The following is a 21,555-nucleotide window of genomic DNA, read 5'->3' as shown; positions in this document are numbered from 1 at the left end:
ACCAAAAATTGGATTGCCCTATACAGTTTAAAACCAACATTTTCGGCCAAGGCAGAGGTCCCGACAAGCAGGCTGGGATATGCCTGGGACATCCGAATACAGGGGACTGTGGCTCAGAGGCGAGCCATAGATGTCGGCCAATCGAAGCAGAGTGCATTCTCAAAGGCCAATCAGGGGACCGAGTCAGACCTGAAGCGAGGAAACCCCCGGCCAATGGGGACCACCCGGTCCGGGTTTGAATATCACCTTAATCAACTCTGACTAGGGACAATAGTCTTGGGATCACTACAGTTAAGAGGTGGCCCCAACTAATCAAGTCCCAGGACTGACACAATGGGGCAGCAGACTTGGAGGAGCCGATGTGCACTCAAAACAATACCCCTGTCCTCACACCTACCTGTATAAATATGGAACACAAGAGGGACCAAGGATGAGAGAGAACTATTACCAGAAGAACAAACAGGAGAGCGAGTTAAGATGCTGAGGGAAAAGACAAGCCCAGGAGGGACAAGCTGGGGCGAACTAACATCTAAAGAACTCCAACCGCGCTGAGAAGAAGATCCACCATCAGGCCCCAGGCTCAATCGGTATACTGAGGGTTTACTCCGCTACCAGACGGCGCAACATCGCCGCAAGAAGCCGTACCGTATACCAACTCCCGTTCCGGGGACCTCGACAAGAAGACACCAACGACCGAAGTGGCTGTGGAAGACGGCATTCACTCCAGTCATTTCGGGAACCTTTTCCATCAAGGACAAACCAACCCATGACAACCGACCGAAAGCGCAATCAACAAAACCAAACTTCGAGAAAACCCGACCAGACACAGCAAGGTCCTCTCCGAGGCTCGGGGTATGGCGAACCCCGAGGCACAGGTCGAATTCCGACGACGACAGCAACAACAACAACCCAACAACCGCACTCAAAATTCCATCTGTCAAGGGAGGAGGCTGTGAGTATAATCCAAGGGCCTGCAACTGTCAGTCTAGTTTAGGTAGGAAAGTGGGTTGGTGGGATTGGACTTGGTAAAGATAAAACGGTGTAAACATTCTCGTTGTGTCCGTTCTCTCTCATATTTTATTTATAGTTATATAAATGTGTGTGTGTGTTTATTACGTTTGTGGTAGAACTTACCTTGGCAAATAAAATTGGTTGTCACCTGTTCTTTTCCAAGGACTACTTGTCTCCGAGTGTCTATTTAAAGTGCATCGTTCTCCACCCAAATTCTGGAGTTAGAACCAGATAGGGGCATTAGGGCGCTTCGAACCCGCCAAACAAGGGAACAGCAGACTAGGGAAAAAAGAGAGGACTCCAGGAGCACTTGGGCTCAGGAGTACCCCACAGATTAGGTATAAACTGTGCGGGTCGCCACCGTATTTTAGTCCTCCTCTATAAGCTGTTCTCTATCTCCTTAGAGGGTGTTTAGTGACACCCGACCTGCAGGCTAACATAAGCTGCAAGGGTATAAAGGAGACCGAGGCCCAATACATCAACAGGCACTAAAGACCCCTGCAATTGGGCAGAGCAGAGCCCCATCCCCTTACAACAGTCAATTATATTTTTACCGCTTTTAACACAGGGACTTCCATCATCAACACTCTGGATGACGTGGAGCTGCAGACTCAGATCAATGATTTAAAAGGGCGGTTAAGAAAGATACTGACGGATGAGAATAAGGTAGTGGGTTCTGAGTTAAATGAGGACCAGGCCATGACACTACACTTAAAAGAAATTATAGCTGAGCTGAAGAAACACGTTAAAATGGTAAATGCTCTCATCAGAGAGGATCAGAATGCGTCAGATCAGGCTGCGCAGAACGAAGCGCGCGTGCTGTACGGGGTGTGGTTACTGGGCGAGGGCCGCAGTAATCTGGAGGATTTAAAACAAGGTTTGGTCCCCTCCTGGATCGGCAATAAGCACCTCGCAGCCCTCCACCCTTTTGAGAATGCATTAAGTCTGTGCCAGCTCAGACTAGCATCAGAGGCCTACCCAGTCCCAGTGGACTGTGGGTGGTCTAATCACACCATTATGGGTATAGTGGTAAGAATGCCGGTTATGGGAAAGACAGCTAAACCCGCCCCGGTATACAGGGTGGAGAACATTGGAGTCATTCAAGGGGGCGCACACATTCGCTACACAACGGTCCCACCTTACGTCATTCGATGGAAGCATGCAATGATGGGTACCGACCTCTCGGGGTGCCGGAGCCAGGGAGCACACATCATCCTGTGTCCCCAGCACTTGAATGCCTATTCGAAACCACAGTGCGGGTTCAGAACTGCTGGCACGAAGCCTATAAATTGCACCATGGAGGCAATGGCACAAGGCCATGTGCCCCCGCAGGTGGCATATATAGGAGGTGGGACATACTGTGTCACCACTGCAGCGCCCCACTACCAAAATGCACAGCACGGCTGGTGTCCGGTGAGTGACAGCAGTTTCTGCTTCAAACCCAAGGCAGAAGTTCAAGTGGCCCAAGAGCGAATTGTCCCTATTCCTGAACCTTACACTGTTCACCTCACTGTCAAGGAAAATTTCACCGATCTGCAATGATTCATTGCACATTTTGGTTACATCATTCCCCCTCTCCCTGAACACCTCACCAAGATACTGAAAGCCATTGCCGTTTCACAGAAACATTTTTACATGCTGGAGCAGAAGACATTAGAAATAGGGGCAGACATAATAGATATAGTGACCCCACAGTGGTGGGACCTGTTCACTAATATAGAAGTCCCTTCATGGATTAGGATAGCCTTCCACATCCTTGTAGTATGTCTGATTTTTATTGTGATTTATTTACTCTTTGTACATTGTAAGAGGGACAAACGTTTCCAGAAGTATGAGAACAGAGGAAAATGGAGGGAGCATTATGTGCGGGTAGACGAGGAGACACCCGTTTGAATTTTTGCTGCTATGTATAGAGTTAAAGTTTCCCTCCCTCCTCTATTTTTGATCAAATTCATGTGTGATTTTGTGTGTATTTTCTTTCTGTATTATTTTTATTGAAGTTTATTATGTGTGTTGTTGTTCATAAAAATAGTATGTATGAACCAGGTGGTGTAGGGGCCCCCCTCCACGCCTGGAAATGTGTGTATCAGATTTTAATTCCAATGTATTGCCATCTATAGATGCTTAATGTACACTGTGGGTTTTTCTGAAATGGGAAATGCATGTGTCGTGGGGTCATAGATAGGTAAATGCAGGGAATGGTTTGATTATGGAGAGTCAGAAAAATTTTGCTCACCCAGAATTATGATACTTCAAGCAAGTTATAGTATCATCAGGGCGGACTGTAGAATTTGCAAAATTGTACATTGTCCTATAAGGGTCTATTGGCAGAAAAGGCCTTAATTTTAAAAGACTGTTTTAAAAGAAGCCCAGAAAAAGGGACACACAAAATGGCCACCAGACCCCGTGACCAGCTTTTGGGACACTTTAAAATGGTTCCTGCAGTCCCCAGACAGCTTTTGTGGATTCAGCCCACAGTAGGTTCTGGAAGGCAGTTTCAGGGAAAATGAAACCAGACAGAGCCCGATACATATAGATTGGATGCAGATCCGATCAGATCGGCCTGTAGATAAAGGCCATCTAAATGTTTACCCAGACAAAGGGGAACAGATTCAAGTTCGAAGAGGGACATTAAAGACAATACAGGGTTGTTCCAGACCAGAGATGGCAGTTACCGGCCATCTCGAAGATACTTTAAAAACAAAGACTACCCCACTGTGCTACAAGCCCGCCAAAAGTTAAACAAAGACTAACCTTGATTTGGCGGGAGATAAGGGCCTCCATGAAAAAGTATAACTGGAGTCCTGGGGTAGCCATCGGGAGCTTCGAGCTTTTTGGGAGCTTTGCAGCGTTTGCAGCTTTCGGTACGCTTCTTAGCCTTGGGAAGGCGTGACATCGGAGAAGGTGGTTCGAAGAAGAAGAAGACGAGACCCGGGATAGTCATCGGGAGATCATCGACAAAAACCCCGGGCCGTTGAAGAGAAGAAGAGAAGACAAAATGCCCTACAGCGTCGTGTGTAGGAGTACAGAGAAAAACGAGCTGCGGGCGAAATGATGGTCAGCGCATCTTGCTGAAGAGAGAGACGCCATCAGCCTGGGCAGCCCGCTGCGCCTACAGCCCACTGACCACGTGGAGACAGGACGCCTGAGAGGACCAAAACGCAGACTTCAAAACCTCTATGTTTCTAACTGGGATGGGTGAGCATGTTTCTGGCCCCTCATAATCTAATCTAGCTAGGTTTAGGGGGTGGGCATTTTCGGGGAATAATTAACAATGAATTGTTGTCCCTCGATGTTCCGTGTGTTTCCCCATTTCGAGATGACTTTTGTAAAGCATAACATGCCTGTATATATGTTGGTTAGTACTGTATTATGATTTGTTTTCCCCTCCCATGTACCTTATTGGCTTACATTCAATTTGTTCCTTTATGCAATAAAATTTCATTTTGTTTTCATTGAACCTGGTCTATAGAGTATTCTCTACATTGTAGTTCCTGCCTCAAAGTCCAGTGTATAGAACCTAAGGGACGAGTGAGTCGAACCACTCAAGGTTTTACTGTGCAAGAGAGAGAGAGGCCTCTAGAGAGAGAAAACCTCTGCGATCTAAAACCCCTTACAGAGCTGAAGTGCTCTTGCAGAGAGCCGGCACGGGCTCGACAGGCCGAATGGCCTTCTTCTGTGCGGTAACCATTTTACGTTTGTATGATTCTATGGAAGAGAAATTGGGCACCTTATCGCCTCCCGTTAGCGCCTCCGGGCGGTGCTAATGGGGTACTACCAGCTTTGCGACCGGGCGGGACGATAGTACCGACGCCCGCAAAATTGACGTGGAGGTTTGCGGTGGCGGTAACCACTAGCGCCACTTTCTCCTGCAGACGGAGATCGTGACGTCATCTGGGTGCGCAGCGCCCCGGCTCTGAAATTCACTCTCGCCCCCTGCCTGAGCAGCTGCCATTAGCAACGACAGGTAGAGGAAGCGGGAGGCAGTCGAATGAGCGCTGGAGGAGCTCTATATAAAAAAGACGTCAACTCCTGGGTTTTTTTGTCGGCAACAATGCTGCCTTGTCAGTTTGATAAAAGCACTCGGGTGCTTTAAGTGATTGGAACATTCTCAACTTGAAGGAGTATTCTGGCTAAGAAAAATTTATCACTTTCATTTGGGTTCATTTGATAGTGCAACATTTCCATCATTTAAAGGGGGCTGTACTGGCACTGAACCTCACCCTCCAGCATCACCGTTGGAGACAGCGGAGGCAGAGAGAAAGATTGCAAAATGTGGCCAGAGGGAGGAGGGCCAACAGGGCTCTCAACAGGAGGCCTTAGCCTCCCAGGGTATTCTGGCAGCATTTCTCCTACATCAATCTCACTGAGGAGCAGTGTCTTAGAAGGCTCTGCTTCACCAAGGATGTGGTCACAGAGCTCTGTCATCTCCTGCAGCCAGACCTCGAGCCTCAGATCAGGAGCACCACGTCTCTCAGTGGCAGTCAAGGTCACCATCGCCCTCAATTTCTACGCCAGCGGATCCTTCCGGTGTGCAACAGGAGACATTTCTAACATATCATAGTTCACCATCCATTGCTGCATCCACGAGGTCACAGATGCTCTCCACAAAAGGAGAAGGGATTACATTTCCTTCCCCATGACCAGAGAGAAGCAGCGCAAGCGTGCATGTGGCTTTGCCAGGATAGCGGGCTTCCCCATGGTGCAGGGCGCCATTGACTGCACCCATGTGGCTTTGCGGGCACCTCATAACAATCCTGAGGTGTTCTGTAACCACAAAGGCTACCATTCACTTAATGTGCAGTTGGTGTGCGACCACAGACAGTGAATCCTCACTGTCAATGCCCACTATCCTGGCAGCAGCCATGATGCCTTCATCCTGTGCCAGACTGGTGTGCCAGCACTCTTCTAGCCACCACATCAAGCTAGCAGATGGCTGCTGGGAGACAAGGGCTATCCACTCTCCACCTGGCTCATGACTCCCCTCTGCAACCCCAACACTCATGTCCAGCACTCATATAATGAGAGCCATGCTGCCACCTGAAACATCATTGAGCAGACAATGACCGTTTGGCAGGAGCCCTCCGGTACTCGGCTGAGATGTCCCTTTTCGTTGTGGTCTGCTGCATGCTGCACAACTTGGCCATCATGAGGGTATAGCCCTTGCCACCAGGCATAGCTGCACCACCTCAGGAGGAGGAAGAGGAAGAGGAGGAGGACGAGGACGTGGACGAGGACGAGGAGGAAGAGGAAGAACAGGAGCACAAACAACAGTGATGGAGGATCCAGCCATTCCATCGGCCTTGTGGAAGGGCGGTCCGTGACCGCCTCATCAGACTGCGGTTCCAATGAATTCGATGCCACTTCCCGGTTGCTCATCCAGTCCTCATCATTCCATCAATTTCTCATTCCATACCACACCCCAAAGTTGAAATGAGACCCAGCACCATTTCTGCAAAATTCTATAAGAAATGTATCTAAACTCAGCAACCACATATATACAGCAACAATATTAACCAATTACCCTTGTGCAAACCCTTACTTGCCCTTTTTACAGTGCCTTTTCCTAATCTGCTCCTACGTAGTCTGTCCCCAGTGGCTGCAGCAGAGCTGGTGGAAGGCTGCTGAGTATACAGAAACTACAAATAGCCTTGCAGGATGCCCTCAACCAGCTCTGGGCCAGGAAGGCCTGGCTGTAGACTGCACCACCTCAGGATGGGTGGCGGCAGTCTGAGCTGGCTGGAGGACAGGCAGTGGTAAAGGCAATGGCGGAGTGGCAGTGGTGGGATCAGGAATGCTGTCATCCTGAGAGAGGACAGCAGGTTCCTGCTCCACTGATTCACTCCCACTCCCCCGGGGCAGCACCTCAACATCCCCATCAATCTGCTGCAGCACAGATTGCTGGGCTGCTGCGACACTGTGAGATCCCCAGTGGACTGTGGTGGTCCCAGCGGTGATGGCAGCAGTCAGAGCTTTCGTGGCATCAAGCTGAGACTGCACGAGAGCAGTCTGAGACCGGATGGCATTAACCATTGACTGCATTACAGCACTCAGACATTGCATAGCTTCCACCTGTGCTGCAATGGAAGCTGCCACATCGCCCATCACACATGGCATGAGGTCTAGGTCCCCATAGTCTCTCAGGGAGTCCACCATCCTTTGCAGACTGCCAAGGATGGGCTCCATGGTGTGCGCAGAACTCTGGACTCCTCCACGCTCCTTACCATTATTGACAGGCTCTCGGGTACCCTTGCCATTGCACCTATCATCTCCGTGTGCATGCCCATCACCCTTCTTGTGAATGCCTCCCCATCGAGGTCCTCAACTGAGTCCAGCGCAGCAGAACTCAGGCGCGAACTCGCCCTCCGGAGAGCTGGCTCCTGAGCTACCCTTTTCCCCTGGCCTTGCTGCAGACCGCTCGTCCCTGGTGCATCACCCAGTGTAGCCCGCTCTACTAAACTTGCCTCTAAAAATCGTGTAGTCCCAGTATCTGAGGTGGCGCCTGCGGGTGAGAGATGCAGTGATGCGGTGCTTTGCTCCTCCTCCTCTCCTCCTTCCTCACTCTCAGTGGGAGGCTCAGGGACAGGCTGGTCATCTGGTTGCTGATTCTCTGAAAGGATAAAGGCACAAGATTCATGTTAAGACAAGGGAAGGGGGCAGGAAAGGAGCAAGGAATGCAGACATTCTCAGGAGCTGGAAATTGGGAAAGGCTTGTGGTGTGAGGGGGAAGTAGGATGAGAGAAGGAGAGGGGATAAACATACCATCGTTGCCCCCAAGGAGGTCGATGTTGCCGACGGCCACGCCGCCCACCACCTGCTGTCCAATGAGTCACAGCACTTGCTCCTCCAGGTCTGAGAGCTGCTAGAGCTGCTCATCACCCCCAGCTGTTCTCTGCTGCTCCCTCCTATTGTGAGCCATCTTGGCCTGCAAGAGAAATGAATGTGTGTGAGTCAGAGTCCAGCTATATGTTTGAGAGATATACCTGCCGTAGTTGAATAGCTGTGTTTGTAGGCAAGGCGTGAGATGTGGATGTGAGTTTGAGTAGGTGCAGATGCTTGGTGGGTGAGTGGTGGGGGTGTGGTTCTTTGTGCAGTGTGCACAGACTGAGGTTCAGATGCTGGTATGTAGGAGCTGTTGAAGCATGTACTCACCTTGACCACCCGAGTGAGGTGGTTGAATTTCTTGCGGCACTGTGTCAGGCTGCGTTCATCCACACTACTGGCCGAGGCATCCTGGGCCACTTCCCTCCACATTGCCCTGAAGGCCTGGGGAAATGGCCTCCTTCCGGTGTCCGGGAACAGCACTGCCCTCCTTTGCTCCACTCCTGCGGCCAATGCCTACAATGCCTCGTCTGTGAAACGACAAGCTCTCTCCCTGGAGGTGGGATCAGCCATCACGGTCAGGGGATTGAGTTCCGTGCAGGTCGCCTACACAGCAATGCTGATAATGAGGATCTGCACAATGATGCAACCTCCCCTTTAAGAGCTGGAAGGGGCCAGTGTGAAGGATCATTCCTGATTGCATAGCACCTGAAATTCATTATCGCTCCGCTGGTAATGCCCCCGTAGCTCCCGGCTTCGGTCATTAGCACTTGATTCAGCGCTCCAGCTCTTTCCAGGAACGCTAAAAGCCAATTTAGGGAAACCTCAGACTCATTAGTGCCTGGCGCCAATTTTTCACGATTTCAAAATTTAGCGCCCCAAACGGGGCAATACCGAATTTCTCCCCCTATGACTTGATGTCAAAGTGAAATATGACCATGTGCATAACGATCACTTAAAACATTCTTACCTTATCAGTTCTAATTCATGTCTTTAACCTCCCACAGGGCCTTCAAGCATTCCCACAGGAGGTGGTCCAGGAGCACGATGATGACTCCTCAGAGCAGGTCACTCCCTCTGAGGGTGCACCGTCACAGGACTCATGAGGCCATGGATCAGCTCAGATACATTTTGCTGGGACCGGTAAGGCAGATAGTTGGGTTTTCACCTGGTGACTCAAGTGAGCAAGAGCAGATGGAGGAGTCAGGGACAGCAGTCGGAGGCCGCAGGCCGCTCCAAGCTCTGCTCAGCTGGACGCAGATGCTGTACCTCGTTGCTGAACAGGATACTTCTGGAGCAGCAGCAAAGAATGTGCGCTGTACTGACAGGTGTTCCAGCCGCACTGTGCACGCTTGTAAAGAGATTGGAGGAGGCTGTCTCAAGCATTAGTGGCACAAGGTCACAGGCCTTTGCGATGATGTCTTTGTCCATGGAAAGAGTGGCCACCTGCATGGAGCATTAAATGGGGCAATCAAACAAGTGCATGCAGGCCTTCAACAATGGCTTGCACAGTCTGAAGGTCACCTTAATTAAGATAATGATACCTTGCCTTGGCCGTTCATCGTCCCACTGATTGCAGCAAAGTGTTTTCCAGCTCATTACTAGCAGCGAAGTGCGGGTAGGCCATGAGAGGAATGATTCTGAAAGGGATCTGCCAGTTAGCCTGAGATGAGGAGAAATTTCTTCACTCAAAGGGTTATGAATCAATGGAATTCTCTACCCCAGAGGGCTGTGGCTGCTCAGTCGTTGAGTATATTCAAGACAGAGATCGATAGATTTTTGAATATTAAGGGAATCAAGAGATATGGGGATATTGCGGGAAAGTGGAGTTGAAGTGGAAGATAAGTCATGATCTTATTGAATAGCGGAGTAGGTTCGAGGGGCCAAATGGCCGACTCCTGCTCCTATTTCTTATGTTCTTATGAAAAGGCTGGTTCCTATTTTGTGCCAATTTTTTTTAAATATTAACAAAAATAGTTTGGTAAACTGTCAGATTAAAAGAAAACACTGAAACTATTGCTCTTTATAAAGTGACAATTCTGCCAGTTCTTTGGTACAATTTATTGTCACCTGCTGCAGGGAAACGCTTCAGCAGCACTGACAGGAAGTCATCTGTTAAAAAGGTCATATGGGGGTTTGAGGTTTGAGTGCAAACTACTTGTGCTGTTGAAGAAGCTTCGAGATGGCGGAGAGTGAGACGGAGCTGTGTGCAAAGTGTCCCGCTCAGCTGAAAAGCAGGAGCACATTCTCCTTGCTGGAGTCTGTCCTTTCTTTGGGTTTCCCAGAGCACATAGCGTAAGTAACTGCATCTTAACTTTTTTAAGTTATGAAAATGAATTGCATTTGTTTTTGGTTTCTTAATCCATTCGGATCTGGTGTGTGCAGGTGTTTTTACAGCTTTCTATCGAAAATGTTCTGTAACAGCTTTAATTGTTTAATAATTTAGAGTTTAATAAGATTGGCGTGTTGATAACCAGAGGACACAGATTTAAGGTATCTGGCAAAAGAACCAGAGGGGAGATGAGGGGAATTTTTTTTACGCAGCAAGTTGTTGTGATCTGGAATGCGCTGCCTGAAAAGGCGGTGGAAGCAGATTCAATAGTAACTTTCAAAAGAGAATTGGATAAATACTCGAAGGGAAAAGGATTGCAGGGCTCTGGGGAAAGAGCAGGGGAGAGGGACTAATTGGAGAGCTCTTTCAAAGAGCCGGCACAGGCACGATGGGCCAAATGGCTTCTTTCTGTGCTGTATGATTCTATGATTCTATGAGAGTAATATGGCATATGATACAGTAGCTGTTTAATGAACTAATAAATCAATATTTGACTTAAAGTTAAACACATTTCTGAAGGGATTTTTTAAATTATTTATTTATTTTATCTTAGCAAAAACTATGCCTCAATGTCATAACTAGAAAACACAAAGGCTTGATCCTAACTTCGATCAATGAAGGCGCTGCACTTGAACTGTTAAAGTTGAGTATTTATGCAGCTTTTGTCATCTCACAGACCATTTATACAGAAATTTCCACATTGAGATTTTAAAACGGATTTTGTTTCTTAAAGAAGTGTTTATAATTCTGCACCTGCTCGCTGATTGTCCAGGGTTCTTGCATAGGGAACTGTGGGTCAGAGTTTGGCTGGGAATTTGCTCGGAGCTTTTGGGGGTTTATGTAAACAAAAGTAATGAAATTAACCTGACTACAAAGTCACATCTGGAATACTAAAGAAGAAAGTCTTGCATTTCTATAGTGCCTTCATGACCTCAGGGCATCCCAAAGCGCTTTATAGACAAATGAAGTACTTGCGAAGTGTGGCCACTGTTGTAATGTAGGAGACTGTGTGCAATGTGGACCTGGTCACTATAGGAGCAGTATAATATATAAATTTAGCTGGTGTGGCGGTACCACTGGTTGTCCCTTACACTGAGATACATAATTCCCTTTAACTTACCTTTTGGGGCCGTTGCCCTTTTAACTTACCTGTTGGGGCCATTGCCCCTTTAAGACGCGCCCTAGCGCGCTGACGTCACGTCACGTACGACGTGATGTGCGTGCGCCAGCACAGCCCGGCCTAGCGTCTTCGGCCTCAACGGCCAGCCGACGGGAGCGACGCACGGCCAGCCGACGGGAGTGACGCAATCTTCCCCTCCCGCGGCAAGCACCGGCACAGCCCGGCATCCCGACTTCGGCCTCAACGGCCAGCGACGCAATGACGCACATCACGTGACGCCCTAAGCGCAGGAAACGCGAGCAACGTGATGACGTCACAACACAAACGCGATGACGTCATCACGCTCCCCACAGGACTGCGAACTCAGTCCTCGTGGAGTCCCCGCTGGGACAAGACCTACACCACGGTGCTCCTACAGTCAGCCATCTTACCTGCTATCTTACCTGATGTAATTAGCCTGTTCCTGTAAATAAACAACTTATTTATAGTTCGTCGAAGTCAAACTCTCTTATTTAGTGGCGATCTACACAAACCGCTACACTGGACAGTATAAGAGATAAGGGGCTGACATAAACTTGGTTTACAGAGCAGTGAAGCCTTATCACCTCGACAAGTGACCCATCGACAGTTTTGAAGAAGGGTTTCAACCCGAAACGTCAACTCAAATTGCTCTCCACAGATGTTGCCTGACCTGCTGAGTTTTTCCAGCATTCTCTGTTGTTATTTTGGATTTCCAGCATCTGCAGTATTTTGCTATCGGACATTTGAATGGGGCCTAGTGCTTGGCTGAAGGGCCTGCCTGAAATAAGTGGTCGGCCTCTTTCAATATGCAAATAACTAGCCATTCTGCCAAAGAGGCCCAGCAAAGATATGTTTGAAATTATTTTTGTGGAGCCAGGAGGAGCAGGACTCCTCCTCCCTGCGATCTCGACCCTGCCCCTTCAGTTACTTGCTGTCACCCTAACCCTAACCTGGCGAGCTGCAGTGCGATGCCCATTTGGTGTTCCACAGCCTGGGCCTCAAATGCAGCCTCCTCTTCATCACCAGGACAGGCAGTGCTCAAAAGTCAAAATTGACCCCAAGGAGTGGGGAGAGAAACTAGGGCCATATTCTCTCAAATGGAGAAGATTGAGGGGGCAATTGATTGACGTGTTACATAGGAAGACAGGAAAGTACAGGACTGGAATAGTTCACTGTCGTCCCATCTAGAAAATATACCTCTAATATTCTCTCTACATTTCTCCAGGTGCTTATTCAACTCTCTTGTGAATTTGCTGGTACACTCATCCCATACTGTCTCCCTTGGCCATGTCTTCCATACATTCTCCGCCCTCTGCATAAAGTAGCTAAATCTAAACTCTTGCTTCACCATTCTTCTAAGTGTCTTCTTCTTAGGCAGTCCCTCGGAACCGAGGATGACTTGCTTCCACACTAAAAATGAGTTCTCAGGTGACTGATGAGTCCAATGCGGGACCTACAGTCTCTGTCACAGGTGGGGCAGACAGTGGTTGAAGGGGCGGGTGGGTGGGGTGCTTGGGTTAATGTGCGCTCCTTCCGCTGCTTGCGCTTGGCTTCCGCTTGTTCCCGGCAAAGAGACTCAAGGTGTTCGGCGCCTTCCCGGATGCTTCTCCTCCACTTTGTGCGGTCTTGGGCCAGGGATTCCCAGGTGTCGGTGGGGATGTTGCACTTTTTCAAGGAGGCTTTGAGGGTGTCCTTGAAGCATTTCCTCTGCCCACCTGGGGTTCTTTTGCCGTGTCGGAGCTCCGAGTAGAGTGCTTGTTTTGGGAGTCTCATATAGAACATGCAGACGATGTGGCCCATCCATCAGAGCTGATCGAATGTGGTCAAAGCTGCGATGCTGGGGATGTTGGCCTGAGTGAGAACACTGACGTTGGTGCGCCTATCCTGCCAATGGATTTGCAGGATCTTGCGGAGGCAGCATTGGTGGTACCTCTCCAGTGCTTTGAGGTGCCTGCTGTACATGGTCCATGTCTCTGAAGCATACAGGAGGGCGGGTATCACTACTGCTCTGCAAACCATGAGCTTGGTGCTGGGTTTGAGGTCCTGGTCTTCAAACACTTCCTTCCTCAGGCGACCGAAGGCTGCACTGGCACACTGAAGGCAGTGTTGGTCTTCATCATCGACGTCTGCCCTTGTTGACAGTAGGCTCCCGAGGTATGGAAAGTGGTCCACGTTGTCCAAGGCCTCGTCATGGATTTTGATAATCGGGGAGCAGTACTATGTGGTGGGGGTAGGTTGGTAGAGGACCTTTGTCTTACGGATGTTTAGTGTAAGGCCCATGCTCTCATACGCTTCGGTGAAGGTGTTGACGATGGTTTGGAGTTCGGCCTCAGAGTGTGCGCAGATGCAAGCGTCGTCTGCATACTGTAATTCAATGACAGAGGATGGGACGACCTTGGATCTGGACTGGAGGCGACAGAGGTTGAACAGTTTCCCGTTTGTTCTGTAGATTAGCTCCACTGCAGCGGGGAGCTTACTGAGGGTGAGATGGAGCATTGCAGCAAGGAAGATCGGGAAGAGCGTTGGTGCGATGACACAGCCTTGCTTGACCCTGGTCCGTACGCGAAATGGGTCTGTGGTGGATCTGTTGGTCAGGATCACGGCTTGCATGTCGTCGTGAAGCAGGCGGAGGATGGTGACAAACTTTTGAGGGCAGCCGAATTTGAGGAGGACACTCCATAATCCCTCACGGTTGACGGTGTCAAAGGCCTTTGTGAGGTGAGGTCTTCAAAAAAGGTGACAAGTCCAATTGCGGTAATTACAGAGGATTTTCCCTGCTGTCTGCCACAGGGAAAGTCATCACAAGAATCCTCCTCAATCATCTTCTCCCAGTGGCTGAAGAGCTCCTCCCAGAGTTGCAACGCGGATTCCACCCACTACGGGGTACAATGGACATGATCTTCACCACGCGTCAACTACAAGAGAAATGCAGGGAACAGCACCAACCGCAGTACATGGCCTTCTTTGACCTCTTCTAAGTGTAAGATTGTGCTCTCCTGTTGTAGTTAGTGACTGCGCTAAGCACATTAACGTTCATCTTGTCTTTACCCTTTAGGATCTGGAATATTTCCATACAGTCACTCATCTGCTCCAGTATATACATTCCCAGCCTCTTCCCTTAATGCGGATTCCCAATCACAGCTCTCAGTTTAGTTGCCATTTGCTGTTCCGGGTGAGATCGAGCCAGAACTCTGTACAAACTCACAATCACTTCCTCAGATTTGTGCTCTATTCTCTGACCCTATTTTCTCTCGTTATTGTAGCTGCAGTACCCCAAATCCTTCTCCTGCATCCTGTCCAATGATCCATTTATTTTACTGTCACTGTTTATTATCCTATCCCAATTTCATGACTTTACATTTGTCCCCATCAGCCCAGCTCCCCAATTTATCCTGGTCTCTCTGTTTCAACAGCCTGTTTACAATCCCTCCCACTTTGGGATAGTCTGCAAACTTGGAATCATAGAATGGTTACAGCACAGAAGGAGGCCATTTGGCCCATCGAGCCCATGCTGACTCTCTGCAAGAGCACTTCAGCTAGTCCCACTCCCCCTGCCCTTTCCCCGTAGCCCTGCAAATTTTTTTCCTTCAGGTACATATCCAATTTTCTTTTGAAAGCCGTGATTGAATCTGCTGGGAGTTTATGCATTTAAATAGCGCTCCTCCAGTGCTCATCTGACTGCATTCCGCCTCCTCTACCTGTCATTGCTAATGGCAGCTGCTCAGGCAGGGGGCGAGAGTGAATTTCAGAGCTGGGGCGCTGCGCACCCGGATGACGTCACGATCTCCGGCTGCAGGAGAAAGTGGTGCTAGTGGTTACCGCCGCCGCAAATATCCACTTCAATTTCACGGGCGTCGGTACTATCATCCCGCCCGGTGGCAAAGCCAGCAGCGCCCCGTTAGCACTCCCTGGAGGCATTCCAGATCCGAACCACTCGCTGCATAAAAAAGTTTTTCCTCATGTCGTCTTTGGTTCTTCTGCCAATCACCTTAAATCTGTGTCCTCTGGTTCTCGACCCTTCCGCCAATAGGAACAGTTTCTCTCTATCTAATCTGTCTAGACCCCTCATGATTTTGAATATCTCCATCAAATCTCCTCTTAAACTTCTCTGCTCTAAGGAGAACAACCCCAGCTTCTCTCTTCTAGCCGCGTAACTGAAGTCCCTCATGCCTGGAACCATTCTTGTAAATCTTTTCTGCACCCTCTCTAAGGCCTTCACATCCTTCCTAAAGTGCGGTGCCTAGAATTGGATACAATACTCCAGTTGAGGCTGAACCAGTGTTTTATAAAGGTTCAGCATAACTTCCTTGCTTTTGTACTCTATGGGTTAGATTTTATCAATGGAGGTGAGTAGGAGGCGGGACTCCCACTTTTGGGGTTGTAGTCCCGCCTCCATCGAGTTGTGGCCAACCCCACTCAATTTTCCCTTGATTGACCTTGTTGTGCCCGCCCAGCGGGCTCAGCAGGCCAATTAAGGGCCACCAAGCAATAGGTGACGTCACAGATTGACATTTCATCTGTCAAGAGCTTTTGACAGATGAAATATCAGCGTTTGACAGCTCTTTGAAGCGGTCAAACACAGACAATCTGTACTCTAAGTTAATTCCTTCCTCTCAGGCTGATTTAGAGATCTCTCCAGAACAGAAAGCAAAGGCTGCAGCTTTTGACAGCTCGCGGCCATTCTGCTTTCTGTGCCGGTGAGATGAGGGGCTCCCGAGACCTGAAGGAAGGAAGCCTGCATTAGTAAGTAAAGGTAAGTAAAACTTATTTAAACACTTTACACACACCAAACACACTTACCTCTGCACTCATCACTCACCTGAACACCGGACATCTTGAACCCTCCAAGTCCTTCAGCCCGACGGTCCACCTCGCTAACTTGGCGTGGTTTGGCGTCGTCGGGAATCCCACACTTCAGGGATAAAAATAGGGATTAGGCTAAAAACTGCCTGTTAACTACCTGTTAACAGGCAGTTAATTGGCACTAATCCCCTTCCCGCCTCGGGGAGGCGGCTCCCAGTACAGGTCGGGTACCCGCCTCCTGGGAAACGGGCATGGAGGCAGGTTGGGGGCAGGAAGTGTTCGTGCCCCCGATTTCGCAATTTTAACCCCCCACACACCTCCAAACCCGCCTCAACGGCCCGATGAAATTTGAGCCTTGTGCCTCTATTTATGAAGCCCAGGATCCCGTATGCTTTTTTAACCGCTTTCTGAATCTGCCCTGCCACCTTCAACGATTTGTGCACATATACCCCCAGGTCTCTCTGTGCATGCACCCCCCTTTAGGATTGTACCGTTTAGTTTATATTGCCTCTCCTTGTTCTTCCTACCAAAATGTATCTCTTCGCACTTTTCTACGTTAAATTTCATCTGCCATGTGTCTGCCCATTCCACCAGCCTGTCTATGTCTTCTTGAAGTCTATCACTCTCCTCCTTACTGTTCACTATACTTCCAAGTTTTGTGTCATCTGCAAATTTTGAAATTATGCCCTGTACACCCAAGTCCAAGTCATTAATATAGATCAAGAAAAGCAGTGGTCCTAGTACCGACCCCTGAGGATCACCACTGTGTACCTTCCTCCAGTCTGAAAAACAAACGTTCACCACTACTCACTGTTTCCTGTCACTTAATCAATTCCGTATCCATGCAGCCACTGTCCCTTTTATTCCATGGGCTTCAACTTTGCTGGCAAGCCTATTATGTGTCACTTTATCAAACTCCTCTTGGAAGTCCATGTACACCACATCAACCGCACTGCCCTCATCAACCCTCTCTGTTACTTCATCAAAAAACTCAATCATGTTAGTTAGACCAAGTGCCTAGTAGTTTTCTTACATCACATCCCATCCGGTCCTGGTGACTTATCTACTTTAATTACAGCCAGCCTTTCTAGTACCTCTTTTTCAATTTTTATCCCATCCAGTATCTCCTCTACCTCCTCCTTTACTATGTCTATGGTAGCATCTTCTTCCTTGGTGAAGACAGATGCAAAGTACTCATTTAGCACCTCAGCCATACCCTCTGCCTCCATGTGTAGGTCTCCTTTTTGGTCCCTAATCAGCCCCATCCCTCCTCTTACTACCCGTTTATTATTTAAATGCCTATAGAAGACTTTTGAATTCCTTTTTTGTTCGCTGCAAATCTATTCTCACACTCTCTCTTTGCCCCTCTTATTTTATTTTTCACTTCCCCTCTGAACTTTCTATATTCAGTCTGATTCTCACTTATATTCTCAACCTGACATCTGCCATATGCATTCTTTTTCTGCTTCAGCTTACTCTCTACCTTTTTCGTCATCCAGGGAGCTCTGGCTTTGGTTGCCCTACCTTTCCCCCTCGTGGGAATGTAGCTCGACTGTACCCAAACCATCTCCTCTTTAAAGGCAGCCCATTGTTAGATTACAGTTTTGCCTGCCAATCTTTGATTCCAATTTACCCGGGCCAGATATGTTCTCAACCCACTGAAATTTGCCTTCCTCCAATTAAATATTTTTACTCTAGATTGCTCCCTGTCCTTTTCCATAGCTAATCTAAACCTTATGATAATGTGATCGCTGTTCACTAAATTATACCCTACTGACACTTGCTCCACTTCACCCACCTCATTCCCCAGAACTAGATCCAGCAATGCCTCCTTCCTCGTCGTGCTGGAAATGTACTGATCAAGAAAGTTTATTTCCTTCCCCACTTCCAAGTCTTTTATAAATAATGCAAACAGAAATGGCCCGAGCGCTGATCCGCTCATTCCATGAAAGTGCGGCTGCATGTTCAACCATCCTTTGCTTCAGTCAGTTTTCAACTCATTTCAGGAACAGAAGCCCAGAATTTAACTTGGGGCATGAATCATTTGCTTGGGAACTGAGGCAAACTGTTCCTACTTCGGCACATGGGGCCTAGGAGATTTTAACCACTCAGCCTCATCTGCATAATGCCACTCAGTCTCTTGCCCGAAACCGGTGTGAAGCGGAAGCGCAGTCATGTGGCAGGAGGCTGCCGTGAGAGACCGAGGGAATGGCTGCGGCACTCAGGTAAGTTGTAGGGGTTTGGAGAGCACTTTGCAATGGGTGGAGGAGCCCAGGGGCTAACCCTGACCCTGAGACCTGAGCCCGACCCTTAGACTTTTTTTATTCATTCACGGGATGTGGGCGTCGCTGGCAAGGCCAGCATTTATTGCCCATCCCTAATTGCTCTTGAGAAGGTGGTGGTGAGCTGCTGTCTTGAACGGTTGCAGTCCGTGGGGTGAAGGTACTCCCACAGTGCTGTAAGGGAGGGAGTTCCAGGATTTGATCCAGCGACGATGAAGGAATGGCGGTATATTTCCAAGTCAGGATGCTGTGTGACTTGGAGGGGAACTTGCAGGTGGTGGTGTTCCCATGCGCCTGCTGCCCTTGTCCTTCTAGGTGATAGAGGTTGTTGGTTTGCCTTGTAGATGGTGGAAAGGCTTTGGGGAGTCAGGAGGTGAGACACTCGCCGCAGAATACCCAGTCTCTGACCTGCTCTTGTTGCCGCAGTATTTATGTTGCTGGTCCAGTTAAGTTTCTGGTCAATGGTGACCCCCAGGATGTTGATGGTGGGGGATTCAGCGATGGTAATGCCATTGAGTTTCAAGGGGTGGTGGTTAGACTCTCTCTTATTGGAGATACCATTGCCTGGCACTTGTGTGGTGTGAATGTTACCTGCCACTTAACAGCCCAAGCCTTAATGTTGTCCAGGTCTTGCTGCATGCACAGACTGCTTCATTATCTGAGGAGTTGCGAATGGAACTGAATACTGTGCAATCATCAGCCAACATCCCCACTTTTGACCTTTTGATATAGGGAAGGTCATTGATGAACCAGTTGAAGCATCCGACCCTGACCCGAACCCTGACCTTGAGACGTGACCCCGACCCTAACCCTAACCCTGACGCTGACCCCGACCTTGAGATGTGACCCCGACCCCGACCCTAACCCTTGACCCTTACGCTAATCCTGACCTTCAGGCGTGACCCTGACCCTGACCCTAACTCTGATCCTGACGCTAACCCCGACCCTAACCCTGATCCTAACACTGATCCTGACCTTGAGACCTGATCCTAACCCTAACCCTGACCCTAACGCAGTCCTGCTCTTCCTGGCCCCACAAGTAAAGTAAAAAATGCAAAAATACTTTTCTTTGGGCTGCTTCTGGCCCCACTTCCTCTCCCTACATTCTCACCTGGAGCAGGTTAAAATCGAAGCCTGTGAGATCAGGGGGCCATCAGCAGGTGTGCCCCACGGGGATTGTAGTCTTGCAAGGCGACTGCCATTACAGCCCCAAACACTGTCACCAAGTGGAGGGCTTGGACATCCTGCAACAATGAGAGTGAAAACTTTGTGCAGGCACCAGACCGGTGCAAATAATAAGGGTTCAGCGACCTGAAAAGCATTCCCTTTAATTACTGCTCCCGAAGTGGCCATCTGACTTCAGAACGCCTCCTCTTGCTGGTGTTGTCAGCGCGAGGCGATAATGCAGGGGGCAAAAGTCAATTTCACATTCGGGGCGGTAACAGGGCGCTGCGCACTTGATGACGTCACGATCTACGGGGCGCTAGAGACTGAGGCGTTAAGTGTTAGTGCCAATCCAAAACCGCCAAGGAAGTTCACAGGTGTCGCTGAATTCACCGCGCCCCTTAGCACCCTGTTACCGCCCCCTGCAGGCGCTAACGGGAGGCAGAAAGCAGCCAAATTTCTAGCCCTTTGTGTTTAGTTTCACAGTGTTAAACTTTAGTAAATACCTTTGTCTTTTTTCTCTCTAAGTTAGGGCAGTGGGTTAAACTAAGAAGTTTAGTTAGTAGTCTAATAAATAGAAGCATTTCAAAGCACCTCAGCCCCATCGAATGCACATCTTGTGCCAGGTGGAGACTCCAGGATGCTTCTTGTGTCCTGGACAACCACATGTGCAGGAACGTCATCAGCTGGAGCAGCTCGAGCTTCGGGTTTCGGACCTTGAGCAGCAGTTGGCATCACTGCAATGCATCCACGAGGCTGAGAGCTACGTGGATAGTACGTTTCAGGAGGTGGTCACCCCACAGCTTAAGATTTTGCAGGCAGTGAGGAAATGGATGACCGCGAGACAGAAGAGGAGGACATAGAAACATAGAAGATAGGAGCAGGAGTCGGCCATTCGGCCCTTCGAGCCTGCTCCGCCATTCAATGTGATCATGGCTGATCATCCAAACTCAGTACCCTGTCCCCGCCTTTTCCCCATATCCCTTGATCCCTTCAGCCTCAAGAAACATATCCAACTCTTTCTTGAATATATTTAATGAACTGGCCTCCACCGCCCTCTGTGGCAGAGAATTCCACAGGTTCACCACTCTCTGGGTGAAGAAATTCCTCCTCATTTCAGTCCTAAATGGCTTACCCCTTATCCTTAGACTATGACCCCTGGGTCTGGACTCCCCGGCCATCAGAAACATCCTTCCTGCATCTAGTCTGTCCAGACCTGACAGAATTTTATAGGTCTCGATGAGATCCCCTCTCAATCTTCTAAACTCCAGTGAGTATAAGCCCAATCGACACAATCTCTCCTCATACATCATTCCTGCCATGAATCTTCGCTGCACTCCCTCCATGGCAAGAACGTCCTTCCTCAGGTATGGTGACCAAAACTGCACACAATACTCAAGGTGCGGTCTCACCAAGGCCCTGTACAACTGTAGCAAGACATCCTTGTTCCTGTACTCAAACCCTCTTGCTACGAAGGCCAACATACCATTTGCCTTCTTAACCGCCTGCTGCACCTGCATGCTTACCTTCAGCGACTGGTGCACAAGGACACCCAGGTCTCTTTGCACTTCCCCTTCTCCCAATCTATTGCCATTCAAATAATAATCTGCCTTCCTGTTTTTGCCACCAAAGTGGATAACCTCACATTTATCCACATGATAGTGCATTTGCCATGTTTCTGCCCAATCACCCAACCTGTCCAAATCGTACTGGATTTTCCCGACATCCTCCTCGCAGCTTACCCTCCCGCCCAGCTTTGTGTCGTCTGCAAATTTGGAGATATTACATCCAATTCCCTCATCCAGATCATTAATATATATTGTGAACAGCTGGGGCCCTAGGACCGATCCTTGCGGTACCCCACTAGTCACTGCCTGCCACTCGGAAAACGACCCGTTTATTCCAACTCTTTGCTTTCTGCCCGCCCACCAGTTCTCTATCCAAGTCAATACCTTGCCCCCAATCCCATGTGCCTTAATTTTGCACGCTAATCTCTTATG

At 49.0% G+C, this 21,555-nt stretch overlaps 1 protein-coding gene across 1 annotated transcript in view; it reads left to right on the top strand.

Annotated features, from left to right (window-relative positions):
- The first annotated feature begins 10,014 nt into the window (after positions 1-10,014).
- The window catches only part of LOC147107934 (ubiquitin-associated and SH3 domain-containing protein A-like), a 310,971-nt gene continuing 299,430 nt past the window's right edge, over positions 10,015-21,555 (top strand). The window contains exon 1 of the mRNA XM_086007359.1: positions 10,015-10,128. Coding sequence (XP_085863485.1) covers positions 10,016-10,128 — 113 coding nt within the window. The 5' untranslated portion in view covers position 10,015. The remainder of the gene's footprint in view (positions 10,129-21,555) is intronic.

This window comes from Somniosus microcephalus, chromosome 14, assembly GCF_052327205.1.
Source record: "Somniosus microcephalus isolate GS21.2 chromosome 14, FLI_Smic_1.0, whole genome shotgun sequence".
Taxonomy (NCBI): Eukaryota; Metazoa; Chordata; class Chondrichthyes; order Squaliformes; family Somniosidae; genus Somniosus; species Somniosus microcephalus.
This window is presented reverse-complemented; position numbering and strand designations above follow the sequence as displayed.